General features: G+C 43.2%; 1 protein-coding gene across 1 annotated transcript in view; it reads left to right on the top strand.

The window, feature by feature from the left end:
• Positions 1 to 17,938, top strand: part of SAG (S-antigen visual arrestin) — a 54,534-nt gene extending 36,596 nt beyond the window's left edge. Inside the window, exons 11-15 of the mRNA XM_029069585.2 lie at positions 524 to 601; positions 2,578 to 2,601; positions 7,830 to 7,885; positions 15,855 to 15,864; positions 17,736 to 17,938. Of these exons, the coding sequence (XP_028925418.1) occupies positions 524 to 601; positions 2,578 to 2,601; positions 7,830 to 7,885; positions 15,855 to 15,864; positions 17,736 to 17,844 (277 nt within the window). The 3' untranslated portion in view covers positions 17,845 to 17,938. The remainder of the gene's footprint in view (positions 1 to 523; positions 602 to 2,577; positions 2,602 to 7,829; positions 7,886 to 15,854; positions 15,865 to 17,735) is intronic.

Raw genomic sequence — 17,938 nt, 5'->3', positions numbered from 1 at the left:
AACAGAGTTGGTAGACTAGTTACCTGCCCCCAAGGAGCTGAGTTCTAGTGCCCTCTCTGACACTGGCTTGCTCAATGATCCTAGGCCAGTCCGTCCAATATGTACACATTCAGTTTTCACCTCCAAAGTGGAAATATTTATTCCTCCCCTTCAAAGGATTATTATGTGAATTAAATAAGAAAAAATTTAAAGCATTTTACAAATCTAAAGACTATAGAAATAATCAAGTAATTCAATGGGAATGCCTTGGGGTTTTCCTGAATAAAGTTGTCTACATTTTTGCAGATAACCTATTCTGTTAGACTTTCATAAATTATAGAGAGTGTTGTTATAATCCAAAGTTGTTTTCTCCCAATTTTATATTCAGTTCTTAGATTTTTTTTGATCTCAAGTTCATCCATTCCTCATGAGGACACCTCCGCAGTAAGAAAGAAAGAGGAGCACATCTTCATTCATCAACCGTGACCATTTCTCCTCAATCTCTGCTCCTTCACAGCATTATTCATACTTTTCTATTTGATAGAATTAAAGAGGGAGTTGACAGGACAGTGCTGGGGATCCTGGTGGCCTACCAGATTAAAGTGAAGCTCACAGTTTCAGGGTAAGCACCGGAAAACAAAATGAACCATTTTTATTTGTGCAGAATAAGAGTTACAGTCGAATAAGCCAAACCAAGCAATAGGGCTCTGTATAGCCTAACAGAGGTCAGACTGTTCTGATCTATTCTTTTTTCTTGGGAGCCTCAACAATTGAAAACGGGAAGAAAAGGGTCAATGTGTTCCCATAACTTCCTCATATAGCCTTAAAAAACCTTAAAATTTTTCACTAGATTTAACTGGATGGTTTGAAAAGTCAATCTGAGATTCTCAAGAGTTTTATGTTTGACTTCATTTACAATTCAGTGGTAAAAGATGTCTGTGTTTAAAGGAAACACCTTGGAAAGAAAAGGCTAAGACTTTTTAGGGAGGCTCTATAGGGAATAGAAATCAAATTCTAATCTTTTTATTGCCAAGCTTCTGATGCTTGATTTAGGCTTGTCTTAAAGGGTGGTAAAAACCTTGTTCTGGTGAGTAACCCCAACAGCCGGGAGACCTGATCAAAATTACTTCCCTCTAGTGGGGATGATTTTCTCCTTCATGTTATTTTTTAATTCATAGAGATTGCTAAAAGAAAAAAACCAAATTATTTTACTTTTTAAAGATGTCTATAAAAAAAAAACCCAACTGAAAACCCCTACTACCTGCTTTCTCAATTCTCAGGGCAGAAGCCCTATTAAGTTTGTAAATCTACTGATATATAAATGTGCAATTTCCACTGGGGTGGGAAGGTGGGGCTAAGCTCCTCAGTATTCCCTAGAGAAAGAAAGCAGATCAATTTGTAATCTGTATTCATCTCATTAGTAAATTGTTTACATTTTTAGTAGTTAAGGCAAGGCCCAAGAGCCAGGAGAGGCAATTTCTCACTCCTCTACCTCAGACTGATTTAAGGGGAACATACATTTTCTTCATCAAGTCTCTTTTTCCTAACCCCACAAGTTTCAGATCTGTGGGTTTTGCGATTTGTTGTATTCATTCAGCTGATCATATTTACTGAGCGCTTACTACATGCAGAGCACTGTACTAAGTGCTTGTAAAATAGAGTTGGACAACAGATAGTGACAATCCCTACCCAACAATGGGCTCACAGTCTAGAAGGGGGAGACAGACAACAAAAATCAAAACAAGTAGACAGGCATCAGTGTGGCTCAGTGGAAAGAGCCTGGGCTTGGGTCATGGGTTCTAATCCCGGCTCTGCCGCTTGTCAGCTGTGTGACCTTGGGCAAGCCACTTAACTTCTCTGTGCCTCAGTTCCCTCATCCGTAAAATGGAGATGAAGACTGTGAGCCCTACTTGGGACAACCTGATGACCTTGTATCTACCCCCTCGCTTAGAACAGTGCTTGGTACATAGTAAGCGCTTAACAAATACCAGCATTATTATTATTATTACCATCAGAATAAATAGAACCATAGATAAATGCACATCATTAATAAAACAAATAAAGCAATAGATATGTACAAATATACACAAGTGCTGTGGGAAGGGGGTAGAGTAGAGGGAGGGAGTAGGGGCGATGGGGAGGTGAGGAGGAGCAGAGGAAAAAGGGGACAGACAGAGGTTAGGGTGCAGCGATGCTTAGACTTTTGCTCATCTTCATTAAAATTTTGAAAATGAATGTTTAAATTTGGGATAAGAGAATAAATTAACCGCTGCTCGCCATACAGAATCTCACTGAAATAAGTCTTTGTCCCACTGCGTGCTAGTCAGAAAAGAAGTTCTGATTCAGTCAAAGGAGGGCTTCTTCCTGATCTCTGCTCTCTCTTTGATCAGGTTTTCCCACTCTTCTCTAGACAGAGAGAAGGAGATATCACAGGGAGTTTGGGGTTAGAATGGGTTAGATGAGTTGAACTCAATCAGTTCCAGAAGAGGATAAGCGGAAAGGGAGGGAGCGAGTTAGCGGGCAGGAGTGTGCCTGCAGTCAGTGCTGGAGGAAGAGGTGGGGTTCGACTTTCACAGTTTGTGTTTTTACCTTTCCTAGATTTCTGGGAGAATTCACCTCCAGGTAAGCCACTCTCTTTTCTTCCTTTCTCACCTACGTAGTCTAACTAATCGAAAAAGTTAAGATATGAATACTATAATATTAATGTTTTAAATAGCAGCAGCAGCATTTATTGAGCACCCACTTTAATAATAATAAGAATGGTATTTAAGTGCTTTCTATGTGTTAAGCACTGTACTAAGTGCTGGGATAGATACAAGATGAGCGGGACCTACATGGGACTCATAATCTAAGTAGGAGGGAAAACAGATATTGAATTCCCATTGTGCAGGTGAGAAAACTAAGGCACAGAGAAGTTAAGTGACTTATCCAAGGTCACACAGCAGGTAAGGGGCAGAGCTGGGATTAGAACCCAGGTCCTCTAATGCCCAGGCTCTTTCCACTAGGTACACTGTGGACTAGGTACACTAGGACTTGAGAACTATGTGATCACCAAGTAATATGTTCCCTGTCTCCAAGGAGTTTACACTCTAAAAAGAGAGAAAAACTTAAAAATCTGTGTAACTATATGTATTTACATGCATGTAAAATATATACATGAGTGCTAAAGTGATGGTATATTTTAAGCACTTACTATGTGCAAAGCACTGGGGTAGATAGAAGGTAATCGGGTCATCCCACGTGGGGTTTATAGTCTTAATCCCCCTTTTACAGATGAGGTAACTGAGGCCCAGAGAAGTGAAGTGACTTGCCCAAAGTCACACAGCTGACAAGTGACAGAGTGGGGATTAGAACCCATGACCTCTGACTCCCAAGCCGGGTCTCTTTCCACTAAGCCATGCTGAAAATGAAGGTCATAACTTCTAGAGATGGCCAAGGGGGATGATATGGCTCAGGAGGCTGGGAACTTAATTGGGGAAAGCTTGTTGGATGAGGGGAGATTTTAGGAGAGATTTGAATGGGGGGAGAGCTGTGGTCTGACTGATTTGGGGAGGGAGGGAGTTTGAGCCTGGGGGAATTGAGCAAGCCAGGGGGCAGAGGTGGAGAGTCAAGAACAAGTTACAGCTGGGAGGTTGGCTTGGGTGGAGTGAAAACAACAATTTGGGGAATAGCAGGTTCAGAGAACAGATAGATAAAGTGGGGCCAGATGGTGGAGAGCCTCGAAGCAGATAGTGAGGAATTTTTATTTTGTTGTGAAAAGACAAGTTCCTTACCATCAGCTTTAAACCACTCAGTCTCTCCCTCCTATCTCACCCCACTGATTTCCTTCTACAGCCCAGTCCACAAATTCACTCCTCTAGTGCCAACCATTGTACCTCAGTATCATCTATCTCGCCACCAACCCCTTGACCACAACCTTCCTCTGGCCTGGAACTCCCTCCTCCTCCGTATGACATTACCACACTCCCTATCTTCAGAGCCTTACTGAAATCACATCTCCGTCGAGTGGCCCTCCCCAAATAAACCCCTCTTTTTCTATTCTCCCTCTTCCTTCTGCACCGCCTTTGTGTTTTGATCTGAACCCTTCAAGTAACTTGATATTCAACCTACCCTCAGCCCAACAGCACTTACCTGTAATTTATCCATTTAAGTGATTATGTGCCTCCCTCTCTAGACTAAGCCTCTTTGTGGTCAGGGAACGTGTCTACCAACTCTTATACTGTACTCTCCTGAGCGCTTTCAGTGATCTGAACATAGTAAGTGCTGAATACATAACGTCAATTAAGTGACTCACCCACGGTCATAAAGAGGCAAAGTGTCAGAGCCACTTTCTGCTCTCCAGCATTGACCTCAACTCCGCCGACCTCCTGCTCCACCCCATCTCCCCCACCCACCAACTTGGATACACGCTCGATCTCATCATCTCTAACCGCTGCACAATCTCTACCCTCTGAAATCCCTCTCTCCAACCACAGCCTTCTCACTTGCCTCCTCTCCCACACTCCTCCTCCCCGTCAATCTGTTCTGTTCCCTCACGGAGACGTCCGCTGTCTCGACCCCATCCGTCTCTCTCAGCGCATCACACCTCACCTAGCCTCCATACCCATTCTACCCACTCTTGATGACCAAATAGATGCTCTCAACATCACCCTCTCTACTCAACTCACTCGCTCCCCTTTCCCCTTGTCGCTCTCGCACCACTAACGCACAGCCCTGGATCATCTGCACTGTCCGCCTCCTTCGCTCTTATGCTCGAGCCGCTGAATGCTGCTGGAAATCTAAACACCAGGCTAAACTTGTCCACTTGAAGTTTGTCCTTTCTTGTCTTAACTCTGCCTCTCCTTTCTCTGGCAAAACTATTTCTCTTCCTTTATTGACACCCATGCCCATCACCCTTGTCAGATGTTCTGAACATTTAACTTCCCCCTCAGGCCCTCTGTTCCCCCACCTCCCCCATCCTTCACCCCCAACAATCTAGACATCTACTTCATTAAGAAAATTAACACCATCACGTCTGAGCTCTCCAAAATCACCTCTCCTCTTCCTCCATCCCCCCTCCTCTCGGCCCCCTTTTCAACTTTGTCATCCCTCCCAGCAGTATCTTCAGACGAGATCTCCTACCTCCTCTCAGGTGCCACCCCCTCCACATGTGCATCGGACCCATTTGCTTCGCACCGTATAAAAACTCTCCTCTTCCCTCCTTAACTAGCTTAACTCACCCCTTCCCTCATTCAACCGCTTACTCTCCAATAGCTTCTTCCCCACAGCCTTCAAACATGCTCATGTCTTCCCCATCATAAAAAAACCCTCCCTTGACCCCACAGCCCCCTCCAGTTATCGCCCCATCTCCCTCCTACCCTTCCTCTCCAAACTCCTTGAGTGAGTTGCCTAAACTCGCTGCCTCGAATTCCACTCCTCCGACTCCTGGACCCCCTCCAATCTGGTTTCCACCCCCTTCACTCCATTGAAACCACTCTCTCAAAGGTCACCAACGACCTCCTTCTTGCCAAATCCAGTAGCTCCTACTCCATCCTAATCCTCCTCGACCTCTCAGCTGCCTTTGACACTGATGTCTCCTCAATTCATTATCCAACCTTGGCTTCACTGATTCAGTCCTCTCCTGGTTTTCCTCATCTCTTTGGCCTTTCATTCTGACTACTCAGTGGGCTCCTCTTCCTCCTCCCATCCCCCAATTAAAGGGGTCCCTTAAGGTTCAGTCCTTGGTCCCCTTTCATTCTCCATCTACATTCACTCCCTTGGAGAACTCAGTCACTTCCATGGCTTCAACTATCATCTCTTTGTGGATGACACCCAAATCCATATCTCTTCCCCTCCAGGCTCACATCTCCTCCTGCCTTCAGGAAATCTCTGCTTGGATGTCCTCCCGCCACCTGAAACTCAACATGTCCAAGACTGAGCTCCTTATCTTCCCTCCTAAACTCTGTCCTCTCCCAAACTTTCCCATCACTGTGGACGGCACAACCATCCTTCCCATCTCACAGGCCCGCAAACTTGATGTCATCCTTGACTCCACTCTCTCATTCACCCCATAGTCAATCCATCATCAAATCTTGCCGTTTTCACCTTCACAACATCGCCAAGATCCACCCTTTCCTCTGCATCCAAACCGCTACCAGGTTAGTACAATCACTCATCCTGACCCGACTGGATTACTGTATCAAGCGCTTAGTACAGTGCTCTGCACATAGTAAGCGCTCAATAAATATGATTGAATGAATCAGCCTCCTTTCTGACCTACCAACCTCCTGCTTCTCTCCACATCAGTCCATACTTCACTCTGTTGTCTGGATTATCTTTCTAAAAAAACACTCAGGGCATGTTACCCCTCCTCCTCAAAATCCCCAGTGGTTACCTATCAACCTCCATATCAAACAAAAACTCCCTACTATTGGCTTCAAAGCTCTCCATCACCTTCTCCCTTCTTCCCTAACCTTCCTTCCCTCCTTCTTCTACATCCCAGCCCACACACGCCACTCCTCAGGTGCTAATCTTTTTGCTGTGCCTTGTTCTCGCCTGTCCCACCCTCAACCCCTGGCTCACATCAAACTTCTGGCCTGGAACGCCCTCCCTCCTCAAATCAACCAAACAATCACTCTTCCCCCCCTCTTCAAAGCCCTACTGAAGGCTCATCTCCTCCAGGAGGCCTTCCCAGACTAAGCCCCCCTTTTCTTCAGCTCTCCCTCCCTTCCACATCACCTCAACTCACTCTCTTTTGCTCTTCCCCCCGATCCCGGCCCTACAGCACTTATGTATATATGTGTATATCTATAATTCTATTTATATTGATGCCTGTTTACTTGTATTGATGTGAATACATCTATAATTCTATTTATATCAATGCCTGCTTACTTGTTTTGCTGTCTGTCTTCCAACTTCTAGACTGTAAGTCCAGTGTGGGCAGGGATTGTCTCTTTTTATTGCTGAATTCTACTTTCCAAGTGCTTAGTACAGTGCTCTGAACACAGTAAGTGCTCAATAAATGCGATTGATTGATTGAATGAATGAATGAATGACTATTTACTAAGCATCTATGACCGTGTTTGCCAGGACCTACCTGAAGTCAGTTTGAAGAAATTTTGTAAAAATCCACCTACCTTGTAATGGTCCTAACAAAATAACCAATAAGAGGGGAGTTTGCTCAACAAAGCAAGGGCTGAAAAGTATTAGGTCGGATTTACATCCTCATCTAGACTTCCTTCTTGACTTGGGAGTTCGCCTGACTGAGAGATGCTCTTATTTCCTCCAAAAGGCCTTCCCTGAATAAGCCCTTCTTTCCTCTTCTCCCAGTTCTAATTCCGGCTCGGCCACTTGTCAGCTGTGTGACTTTGGGCAAGTCACTTAACTTCTCGGTGCCTCAGTTACCTCATCTGTAAAATGGGGATTAAGACTGTGAGCCCCACGTGGGACAACCTGATTCCCCTGTGTCTACCCCAGCGCTTAGAACAGTGCTCGGCACATAGTAAGCGCTTAATAAATACCAACATTATTATTCTATGTCACCCTAACTTGCTCCCTTTAATGTCTGTCTTCCCCTCTAGACTGTGAACTCACTGTGGTCAGGGAATGGGTCTGTTTATTGTTATACTATCCTCTCCCAAGCACTTAGTACAGTGCTGCACATAGTAAGCACTCAATAAATATGACTGAATGAATGACTAAATCCTATACATGTGAAGTGCTTTTCTATTCTCAGTATCAAAGGCTCTGATCTCCAGTCCAGTGCATTTCTATGAAAAAAAAAAAATCCAAATCCCTGCTTGACAGATGTACCTCTTATTTCCTGTGTGTATATAGCATTAGGTAACCTCAGCCCTTTCCTTTTCTTTCAGTGAAGTGGGCACAGAACTGCCATTCCGTCTCATGCACCCCCATCCTGAAGATTCAGGTCAGTCCCTCCTCAGTTCTGCTCTCACACTAAGTCTGATTTGCTATTTGAGGGCTACTTTCATTCATTCATTCAATAGTATTTATTGAGCGCTTACTATGTGCAGAGCACTGTACTAAGCGCTTGGAATGAACAAGTCAGCAACAGATAGAGACAGTCCCTGCCGTATGACAGGCTTACGGTCTAATCGGGGGAGACGGACAGACAAGAACAATGGCAATAAATAGAGTCGAGGGGAAGAACATCTCGTAAAAACAATGGCAACTAAATAAAATCTCGAGTCGGTCCCTAAACAGAAGTGGGAGGGATTGGGGGGAAGCCAGAACCAGGGTCCTGAATTCAACTGAAACCCAAGCTCTAATTAGTAATCCCAGAGACTTTAACTGCTCTTCTGAGCACTGGGGATGGCCTGGGTTATAAGCAATGTGAAAGGGTCAAACAGAATGGCAGTGATGCAACACATTTATTTATATTAGTGTCTATATCCCCTTCTAGACTGTGAGCTCATCGTGGGCAAGAATGTGTCTGTTTGTCGTTCTATTGTACTCTCACAAGCGCTTAGTACAGCGGTTTACACACAGTAAGCACTCAATAAATGTGATTGAATGAATGAATGAACGTAACAAACCCGGAAAGTTTTGGATTAGGGAATTCATTTGTGATGTATTCATATGATATATGAAGGTACATATAGATATGGTCATCGCTATAAATTGTTTATTTATATTAATGCCGATCAACCCAACTAACTTTTTTTTACAGTATCTGTTAAGTGTTTCCTATGTGCCAGGCACTGTACTAAGCACTGAGGTAGATACGAGCTAATCAGGTTAGACACAGGCCACGTCCCTCTTGGGAGTCACATTCTTAATCTCCATTTTACAGATGAGGTACAGAGAGGTTAAATGACTTGCCCAAGGTCACACAGCAGACAATGGCAGAGACAGAATTAGAACCTAAGTCCTTCTGATTTCCAAGCCTATGCTCTGTCCATTATTGGGCCACGCTGCTTCTCTGTTGTTTCTTGATTGATTGATACATGTTCAAAGGACTTCAAACAGGAGAGATCTTGGACAAGTCACGTAACTTCTCTGAGTCTCAGTTACCTCATCTGTAAAATGGGAATTAAGAATATGCGCCCCATGTGGGATATGGACTGTGTTCAACCTGATTATCTTGCATCTATCCCAGTGCTTAGTACAGTGCCTGGTACACTGTAAGTGCTTAACAAATCCCATTTAAAAAAAAAATGCACATTCATGTTTTCACTAAACATTTGGGATAAAATGCTGTAAGGAAATTCGGGAATGTTCTTCCTACATCACTCGTCAATCTAGATAGAATGTGACGTGTGTCCTGTAACAGTACAGACTTCATCATCACCCATATTGAGACCAACAAGTTTGTTTATACAACTTACAGAGTATATACCAGCCTCTCCTTTATTCCTTTCAAATGCCCAGTTGAAGTCTAAATCCACCCTAAGATACAATTACCAGATCTAAAAATACTCATTATTCTTTTTTTCCCTCACCAGAGCAACAAACCTCCAAATTCTATTTCAAGAGGCTCAAAAGTCGCCACATTAATACTAATTCCTACCTTCTACAACTTTGGTCACTAAATAAATTTACCCACATCATTTAAAAAATAATGGAAGCTGCAGAAAATTACCTATATCTGAGGATTGAGACATAATCTCACGAATTATTACAGTATCCATTGAAAAGAGAAAGTAAACGTTACCCAGCTTTACAAGAGAAACCAAGGCTTGTCTTATGCTATTGAGTCGTCTCCAACCCCTAGTGACCCAGAATGATTGCCCCACATCCATCTGCAATCATTCTGGTATTGGATCCATATAGTTTTTTTGGTAAAAATATGGAAGTGGTTTACCGTTGCCTCCTTCTGCACAATACTGGAAACTCTCCAGGTAGTATTGGAGTACTGGAAACTCTCCAGGTGCAACCCTGAGAAGGTGAAACCAAGGCACAGAACAGATGATAACACTAACAATAATATCTTGAATTTATATTGTATCATGTCTTTTTCTTTTCTGATGCACTTTTGCATTGTCTCACTTTATCCTCCCAAGTGAGGCAGGGGGAGGAAGGGGTTATCATCCCCATTTTATAGATGATAGCACCTCAGCGTTCTCCCAAAATACAACATTCCTCAAAATATAAAGTGAAAGGGGCAGGTAGGGAATTTACTCACCTGTAGCGATGACCTAACACCAGAGCCTAGTTACATGTATGGTGTGGAAATTCAACAAATATTATAGGACATATCAATCAATCAGTCAGTGGTATTCATTGAGCACTTAATGTGTGCAGAGCACTGTAAGTGCTTAATACAGTGCTCTGCACACAGTAAGCACTCAATAATTACGATTGAATGAGTGTATCAAGTGCTTGGGATAGTATGACAGAGTTTGTGGACATATTCCCTGCCCACAACAAGCTTACAGTCTAGAGAGGGAGACAGGCATTCATATAAATAAATCACTTGCACAGTATATCATTTTTAGATGGGTGCATACATGCTGTGGGGTTGAGGGTGGGGCGAATACCAAATGTCCAAGGTCACAGATCCAAAAACATAGATGATGCAGAAGGGAGAGGGAGCCGGGAAAAAGAGTGCTTAATCGGGGAAGGCCTCTCGGAGGAGATGTGACCTTAATAAGGCTTTGAAGGTGGCAAGTGTGGTGGTCCGGTGTATATGGAGGAAGAGGAAGTTCCAGACCAGAGGGAGGATGTGGGAAAGGGGTCGGCTTCAGGGGACCTGTATTGTCGAGTGATTGTAAACTGGTCTCTTCTTGCCTGAGTTTACACAGCAGGCCAGTTGCAGGGCCGATCTGAAACCTAGATCTCTGGCCTCTCCAGCTCTTGCTCCTACTAGTAATTAAGTCATATCCCTTCTTCTAGGAAGTTGAGACATCCTTTTGGCTTCCTCTCTGATTTTCCATCCATTTAGACTTCACTGTTGGGCTTCAGTATTAATGACTCAAAATGACACCTCTCCCAGCTGTTGTCCCATATAATGTTTCATTATTAGAAGAGAAGAGGAATTTGAAATGCCTAAGGCGAAATTCAGGAGCTATTTGGAGGTTGGGAATCGTGTCTCACAAGAAATAAAGGCAATACCGTAATAAAAAATACTGTGTGATTTCCCCAAGGCATGATGCAGCTTTATTAAATCTTCCTGCGCTGCACCGTTTGGGATTGGGGTTAGGGAAAATCTAAATTTTCTCAGCGCTTCTGAGGTTTCTTCACCAGATTCCCAGTGGATACTCCAAAAAATGTTTTTGGTGCTATTGTCGCTTGGGATTTTGACCCAGAGGCAGACTCTGCTTGCTCTCCCTTCTGTGTCATCTATGACCTTGGATCTGTGACCTTTGGGCATTTGATATTCACCTCACGCCCAATCCCACAGCATTTATGTATGTATCTTTAAATTATATATTATAAATCATTTATATTTTGGTATTGGTTAAGCACTTACTATGTGCCAGGCACTGCGGTGGATACCAGCAAATCCAGGTGGACACAGACCATGTCCCACAAACGGCTCGCATTCTTCATACCCATTTTACAGATGAGGTAATATCTGCTCCCCCTTCTAGACCGTAAACTTATTATGGGAAGGGAAAGTGTCTGCTAATTCTGCTGTATTGTAGTCTCTCAAGTGCTTAGTTCAATGCTCTGCGCATAGTAAGTGTTCGATAAATATCACTGATTGATTGATTTGCTGCTTTCTTGTTTAAAATGATAAAATGTTTTGGAAAAATTTTGCCTTTTGTCTGGATTCAGAGTTCAGTGCATTAGTGGTGTTGAGTAAACAAAATAGCAAAAATGCATAAAATTTAAACTTGGTGACATTAAGAACATCTTGGTATTAAATTCATTTATGGCTGAGCTCTCTCCCCAGTTTCTAAGTTGCATCTTCCCAATCTGTATTACACTCTCACTTCATTTCATCTACGTCCAAGATTCAGCATATTTATTTAATAAATAAGCTGCTCAGAAGAATGTCCTTCATTTTCCTTTTTCCAGGAACAGAAACAAAAAACTCACAATTTCTCAAATTCTGACTTCACCAATTAGGCAGTTCAAACATCCTTGTCCAAAAGTCACTTCTAAGTACCAGAGGCCTCGGGTGAGATCTTACGTGTCTCTCTAAAATGTCATCTTTTCACATCAAACATTGCAAGATGTATCGTTTTAAGGAAATAGCTAAAATTACACTAAAATCGCCAAAAATTATATTTCTTACATGGTATAGTATCCTAATTTTTATTGCAGTGCTTAATAACAGATCAGAAAAAGTTTACCATTATCAAGAGTTTTATCCATTCACTGTGCAAATTCACAAAATTCTGGTGAAGGATTGCTCAGAATAGTAAATGAGGACCTCTACCTTCTCCCAAAACCCACATGTAAAGTTAGGGCTAAGGTGGAAATATTTCTACTAGGATACTCCTATATTCAGACAACTACTATTTCTAATGAAAATACTTGCTGTAATAAAATACCAGGCTAAAGTGATTATTATGGTGATTATTAAGAGCAACAGTAATTGTATTAAGTACTTACTGGATGCACTGGGTTAAATGCTGGGATAGACAAGATAATCAGATAGGGCCCATTCCCTGTCTAAGTAGGAGGAGGAGGTATCTTATCCCCATTTAAATGATTTGCCCAAGGTCACACATCAGACCAAGAGCAGAGCTTAGATTAGAACCCAGGATTCCCGAATTCCAGTCCTAAGCTTTTTTCAACAGGCCATTCTACCTCCCAGTTAAGGCAAAATGAGGGTTAATCAGCCAACCTTAAATCTCCTAACCTTTCCTCTCAAAACCTTCTCTAATTTATTTGTCTTTCATTATTCTTTGGTTTCTATCCAAATTAGAAAGTTTGAATTAATGCCAACAATCTTCTGATGGTAGGTGTTAAAGAAAAATGATAAATTAATTGCAGTAAAAGATGATATAGAATTTTCAGTGTTCAAAAAAAATGAAGGATTAATCAATCAATTGTATTCATTGAGCACTTACTGTATGCAGAGCACCTCGCTGCTTTCCTGCTACAGATTTGGTAGACACATTCCCTGCCTGCAGGGAGTTTTCTGTCTAGAGAAACCTGAAGACTGTGAGGCATTGCATGTGCAGGAAAATAGAAAAAAAGTTGGAAACGGAAAAATCTGACTTCATATGTAAAGAGGAGACTTATATGTCTTGATTTGATTGTGGAGCTAAGGAAGCACTTTCTTGGGTAATACTGTATTGCCGCAGTACTTGTGCCTACTGAATGGCACAAATGGAACTTAAAACCTACAATTGCACAACTCTAGAAAACCATGTTATATTGCACAACTCTAGAAAACCATGTTTACAGTGAGTTGTGTTTTTTTTTTTACTTTATTGCTTAAAAAAGAAACCCACACCAAGGAAATGAAATACAAATATTTACGTCAATGCCACATTAAAATGATGGCATGTAAGCACCAGATGCTTAAGAAGGGTATATTGTAAGAGTCTCATAGAAATGTGGATTTGTCTGCACAACATATATTCGGCCGGATAAGTTAATGGATACCTTGAGTTACATGAACTAAACAAGCAATTTTTATCTTCCCCGGTGCTTTGCAAATAACGCAGCACCAGGACTGAGCATCGGGTTGCTTTGGATAAAGAACCGAGGCCACCCATCCTGAGATTTGGAGTTTGTGAAATAATTCAAACTATTTTTCAAATATTTGGGATCAAAGCGAGGCCTAAAAGTGTTTCGCCATCACTTTCTCCCTGTTTATTTGGGAGAAATGAGGACCGTATGTTTTTATTCATTTACCCTTATATCATCAAAATACGGCCTTAAAAATGTGTGCGATGTTCAGGAGGCCTGCAGAGCCTTTGAAAACATGTGTTTATAAGACCACTTCTTAAAAAAGCTGCTTTTCCCAGGGAAATCGATTGTCAGGGAGCCACAAGGCTTGCATCGGTTCTGCTTTGGATCTCAGAGTATTAAAAAAAAAAATGGTTCAACTTGAGAAAGGGAGGTTCTTTCGTTTCTACTTTGTGTAAAATAGACTCTGGGCCCTTCCCATCCAGGTCCTTGCCTTTGCCCGAAAACTTTAAAAGACGCCTCCCTGAGGGACAAAAGGCAGAGTAGAGGAAGTGGTGTAGCCCAATGCAGTATGTAATCATGTGGGCTGCTATAAAGTTTTTATTGCCATTTATTTGGCAGGGTTTGCCGAAGAATGACACAGTCATTTCAAACACGTGGGCCGTAAAAGCTTTTATTGCACCCCAACGGCACCTTTTAGCTATGCGCTCTCCCTGGCTGTTAATTGTAAAGTATGTGAAATTGAAAACATGTTGGTCTGAAACCAATTGTCTAATATTTGGGACGACCCAAACTGCCAAGCTGTTTTCCAAGAAACTCAGTTGCCGTAAAATGACCCGCTTTGGCCATCACTTAGAGCGGCCTGTAAGTGGTGGGACAAAGTTTAACAAGTGAACCGAGTTAGCGTGTACCTGCAAATATCATGGCATATTGGACAGAGCACGGATGTGGGAGTCAGAAGGCAGTGGGTTCTAATCCCGGCTCGGCCACTTGTCTGCTGTGTGACCTTGGGCAAGTTACTTGACTTCTCTGTGCCTCAGTTACCTCATCTGTAAAATGGGGGTTGAGACTGTGAGCCTCATGTGAGCCTATTGGGCAGGGATTGTCTCTATCTGTTGCCGAATTGTACACTCCAAGCGCTTAGTGCTCTGCACATAAATACTATTGAATGAATGAATGAATGTGAGCCAAGGACTGTGTTTAACCCGATTTGCTTGTATCTAACCCCAGCGCTTAGCACAGTGTCTGACATACAGTAAGTGCTTAACAAAAACCACAATTATTATTATTATATTATTATTATTATGAGGCTTGAGTTCCACTCTCAGGGTCACACCTGGAGAGTTTCCAGTACCCTACCAGTCTGGACTATGGGAAGGAGAGTCAAGCAGAGACCTACCCATTCCATTCCTAGCTTGGCCAGTGGCTAGCGAATGGCAGGCCATCGGCTACAAGTCAAAACTCATCTGTGCTGGGCAACAGCGGCGCGGGAGAGAGTCGAGGGCAGAGACTCAAGTCTACTGCGTGGAAGGAGGCACTTCCGTATTTATACCGAGAAAACTCTATGGATCCACCGCCAGAACGATTGCAGACGGAGGTGGGGCGTTCTGGGAGAGATGTGTCCATGGCGTCGCTACGGGTCAGAGACGACTAGACAGCATAAGACAAGGCAAGAGGCTTGAGTAGACTTCGACAGAAAGTGATTTGACAAAGTTTCCAGAGGAGGAATCCACCTTACCTTGCACCCCGACCCCTTTTACCCCCAAAACAATGGGGTAGTGACTGTATTAATGATGTGTGGTCTCGTAAATGGCGTAACAGACGGTTCTACCTTCTTTAGGATTTTCCAACCCCAGCTCTCGTCATCTGCCTTGAAACCGTTTTGCAGGTTCTTGGGACGCTCACTTGAAGGACGGAGGGGCGGTAAAACCCAAATTAGTAAAATGGAACAGAATTCCTTATTAGGAAGCCTTGGCGGTGATGGTGGGGCGGAGGTTTAAAGCGATTGAATAATATGAGGTTTCTGGATTATCTCCCGAATTGATTATCCACGGGAAGAGATGCAATCTTCCCCCTTTTGCACGGGTAATGGAGAGTTGGCTAAAGTCTGCTCCGTGGGGAGGTATGTTTATCATCTGCATACCGGTGGTTGTGGCCTGGATTGACAGTGAAGTTAGTTTATTACCCTTGTAATCCCTCAAGCAATAGACTCACTGTAACTGGCCTTGTGCCTGCTCATTGCCCAAGAACTGCTGCTAGCACAGCTGTGACATGGAAACTGTTTCCTCCCCAACGCTAACGATCTTCTGGCTTTTCTCCTCCTTCGACCCTGGCGATGGTTACAGCAAAAGAGAGGTATGGCATTTTAACACTCACCTTTCCTCATCTTATTTTTTTGTCGTTTCCTTCTTTTAGCCTGGACCGATGGTCCGTTTCCTTTGTCCTCCCCCATACGGACACATAGGGGAGCTCGGCGTGGGCAGGGAATGTGTCTCTTTATCGTTATAATAATAATAATGTTGGTATTTGTTAAGCGCTTACTATGTGCAGAGCACTGTTCTAAGCGCTGGGGGAGATGCAGGGTCATCAGGTTGTCCCACTTGAGGCTCACGGTCAATCCCCATTTTACCGATGAGGTAACAGGCACAGAGAAGTTAAGTGACTTGCCCACAGTCACACAGCTGAAGTGTACTCTCCTAAGCGCTTAGTTCAGTGCTTTGTGCGCAGTAAGCGCTGAATGAGTGAATACTGATGTACACTCAAATGCGCTCTAATTGCATTCGCAATCAGTGGATTTATTGAGCACTTACAGGGTGCAGAGCACTGTACTAACTGCTTAGACTACAATGCAACACAGTTGGCAAACACATTCCCTGCCCACAAGGAACTTACAGTCTAAAGAACTCCTCCTCCCGCCCATACCTCTAGCTCAATCAATCAGTCAATAATATTTATTGAGCACCTACTGTGTGCAGAGCACTGTGTTAAGAATAATAATAATGGCATGTGTTGAGTGCTTACTATGTGCCAGGCACCATTCTAAGCGCTGGGGTGGATACAAGTAAATCAGGTTGTCCACAGTCCCTGTCCCATGTGGGGCTCAGAGTCTCAACCCCCATTTTACAAATGAGGTAGCTGAGCCACAGAGAAGTGAAGTGACTTGCCCAAGGTCACACAGCAGACAAGTGGTGGAGCGGGGATTAGAACCCATGACCTTCTGACTCCCAGGCCCCTATTTGGGAAAAGTACACATTCCCTCTGCATTATAAGTTCATTGCGGACAGGGAATGTGCCTATCAACTCTGATATGTTGTGCTCTCCCAAGCACTCAGTACGGTGTTCTGCACATAGTAAGTGCTAAATAAATACCACTGATTGATTATAATGCAATTGTGTTAGTAGATGTGATGCCTGGCCACGAGGACCTGAGAGTCAACAAGAGGAGACAGACACTAAAATAGATTATGGATAGGGGAAATAGTAGAGTACAAGAAATATTTACCTAACTACTCTGGGCTGGGATGGTTATAATAATAATTGTGGTATTTGTTAAGCGCTTACTATATGCCAAGCACTGAACTAAGCGCTGGGGTAGATACAAGGTAGTCAGGTCTCACTGTCTAAGTAGGAGGGAGAACGGGTATTAAATTCTTATTTTGCAGATGAGGGAATTGAAGCACAGAGAAGTGAAGTGACTTGTCCAAGGTCACACAGCAGGCAAGTGGTGGAGCTGGGATTAAAACCCAGGTCCTCTGCCCCTCGGGCCTGTGCTCTTTCCACTAGGCTCCACTGCTTCCTTACTAAAGTGAGTGTGAAAGGGATACACAGCCAAGTGCGTAGTCGACACCAAAGGGGTCCTCTCCCTATCCCCTCACACCCTATTTCCTTCCTCCATTCTGGCCTCTGCCTTCGTAGAAAAAACAAAATAACTTTGTTCTACTCTACTCTTCCAAGTGATTAGTACAGTGCTCTGCACACAGTAAGCACTCAATAAATACTATTGATTGATGCATAAATCCCTGAGAGCAGGGAGGGTCAAGAGTTCTCATCCCTCTTTGCATCTGAAAAAATTGAGGTTCAGTGACTGCTAAAGGTCACACAGCAAGAAAACCCCAAGAGAGGTTACTGTGCTGCTGACATAACATATTCCAATTGTGAAATGAGCTTTTTCCAGGGAAAATATTTAGTGAGGGAAAAAAAAAAATCTTCTCCTACTTCCTTCCCAGCTGTCGTCACGAAGATCTGGTGTTTGAAGAGTTTGCTCGCCACAACCTGGAAGATGTAGCAGGGGTTGACGATGTTGACGACGGTGAAGAGGGAAAAAAAGAGGACTGATCCCGGGGACCGGCACAGGAATCAAGGGAGCTCATCATAGTTACCCACATACCAAGTAAAAGTTGGGGGTTTGCTTTTTTAGGATGGTAATGAT

This window comes from Ornithorhynchus anatinus, chromosome 1 (assembly GCF_004115215.2).
Source record: "Ornithorhynchus anatinus isolate Pmale09 chromosome 1, mOrnAna1.pri.v4, whole genome shotgun sequence".
In the NCBI taxonomy this organism is placed as follows: domain Eukaryota; kingdom Metazoa; phylum Chordata; class Mammalia; order Monotremata; family Ornithorhynchidae; genus Ornithorhynchus; species Ornithorhynchus anatinus.
This window is presented reverse-complemented; position numbering and strand designations above follow the sequence as displayed.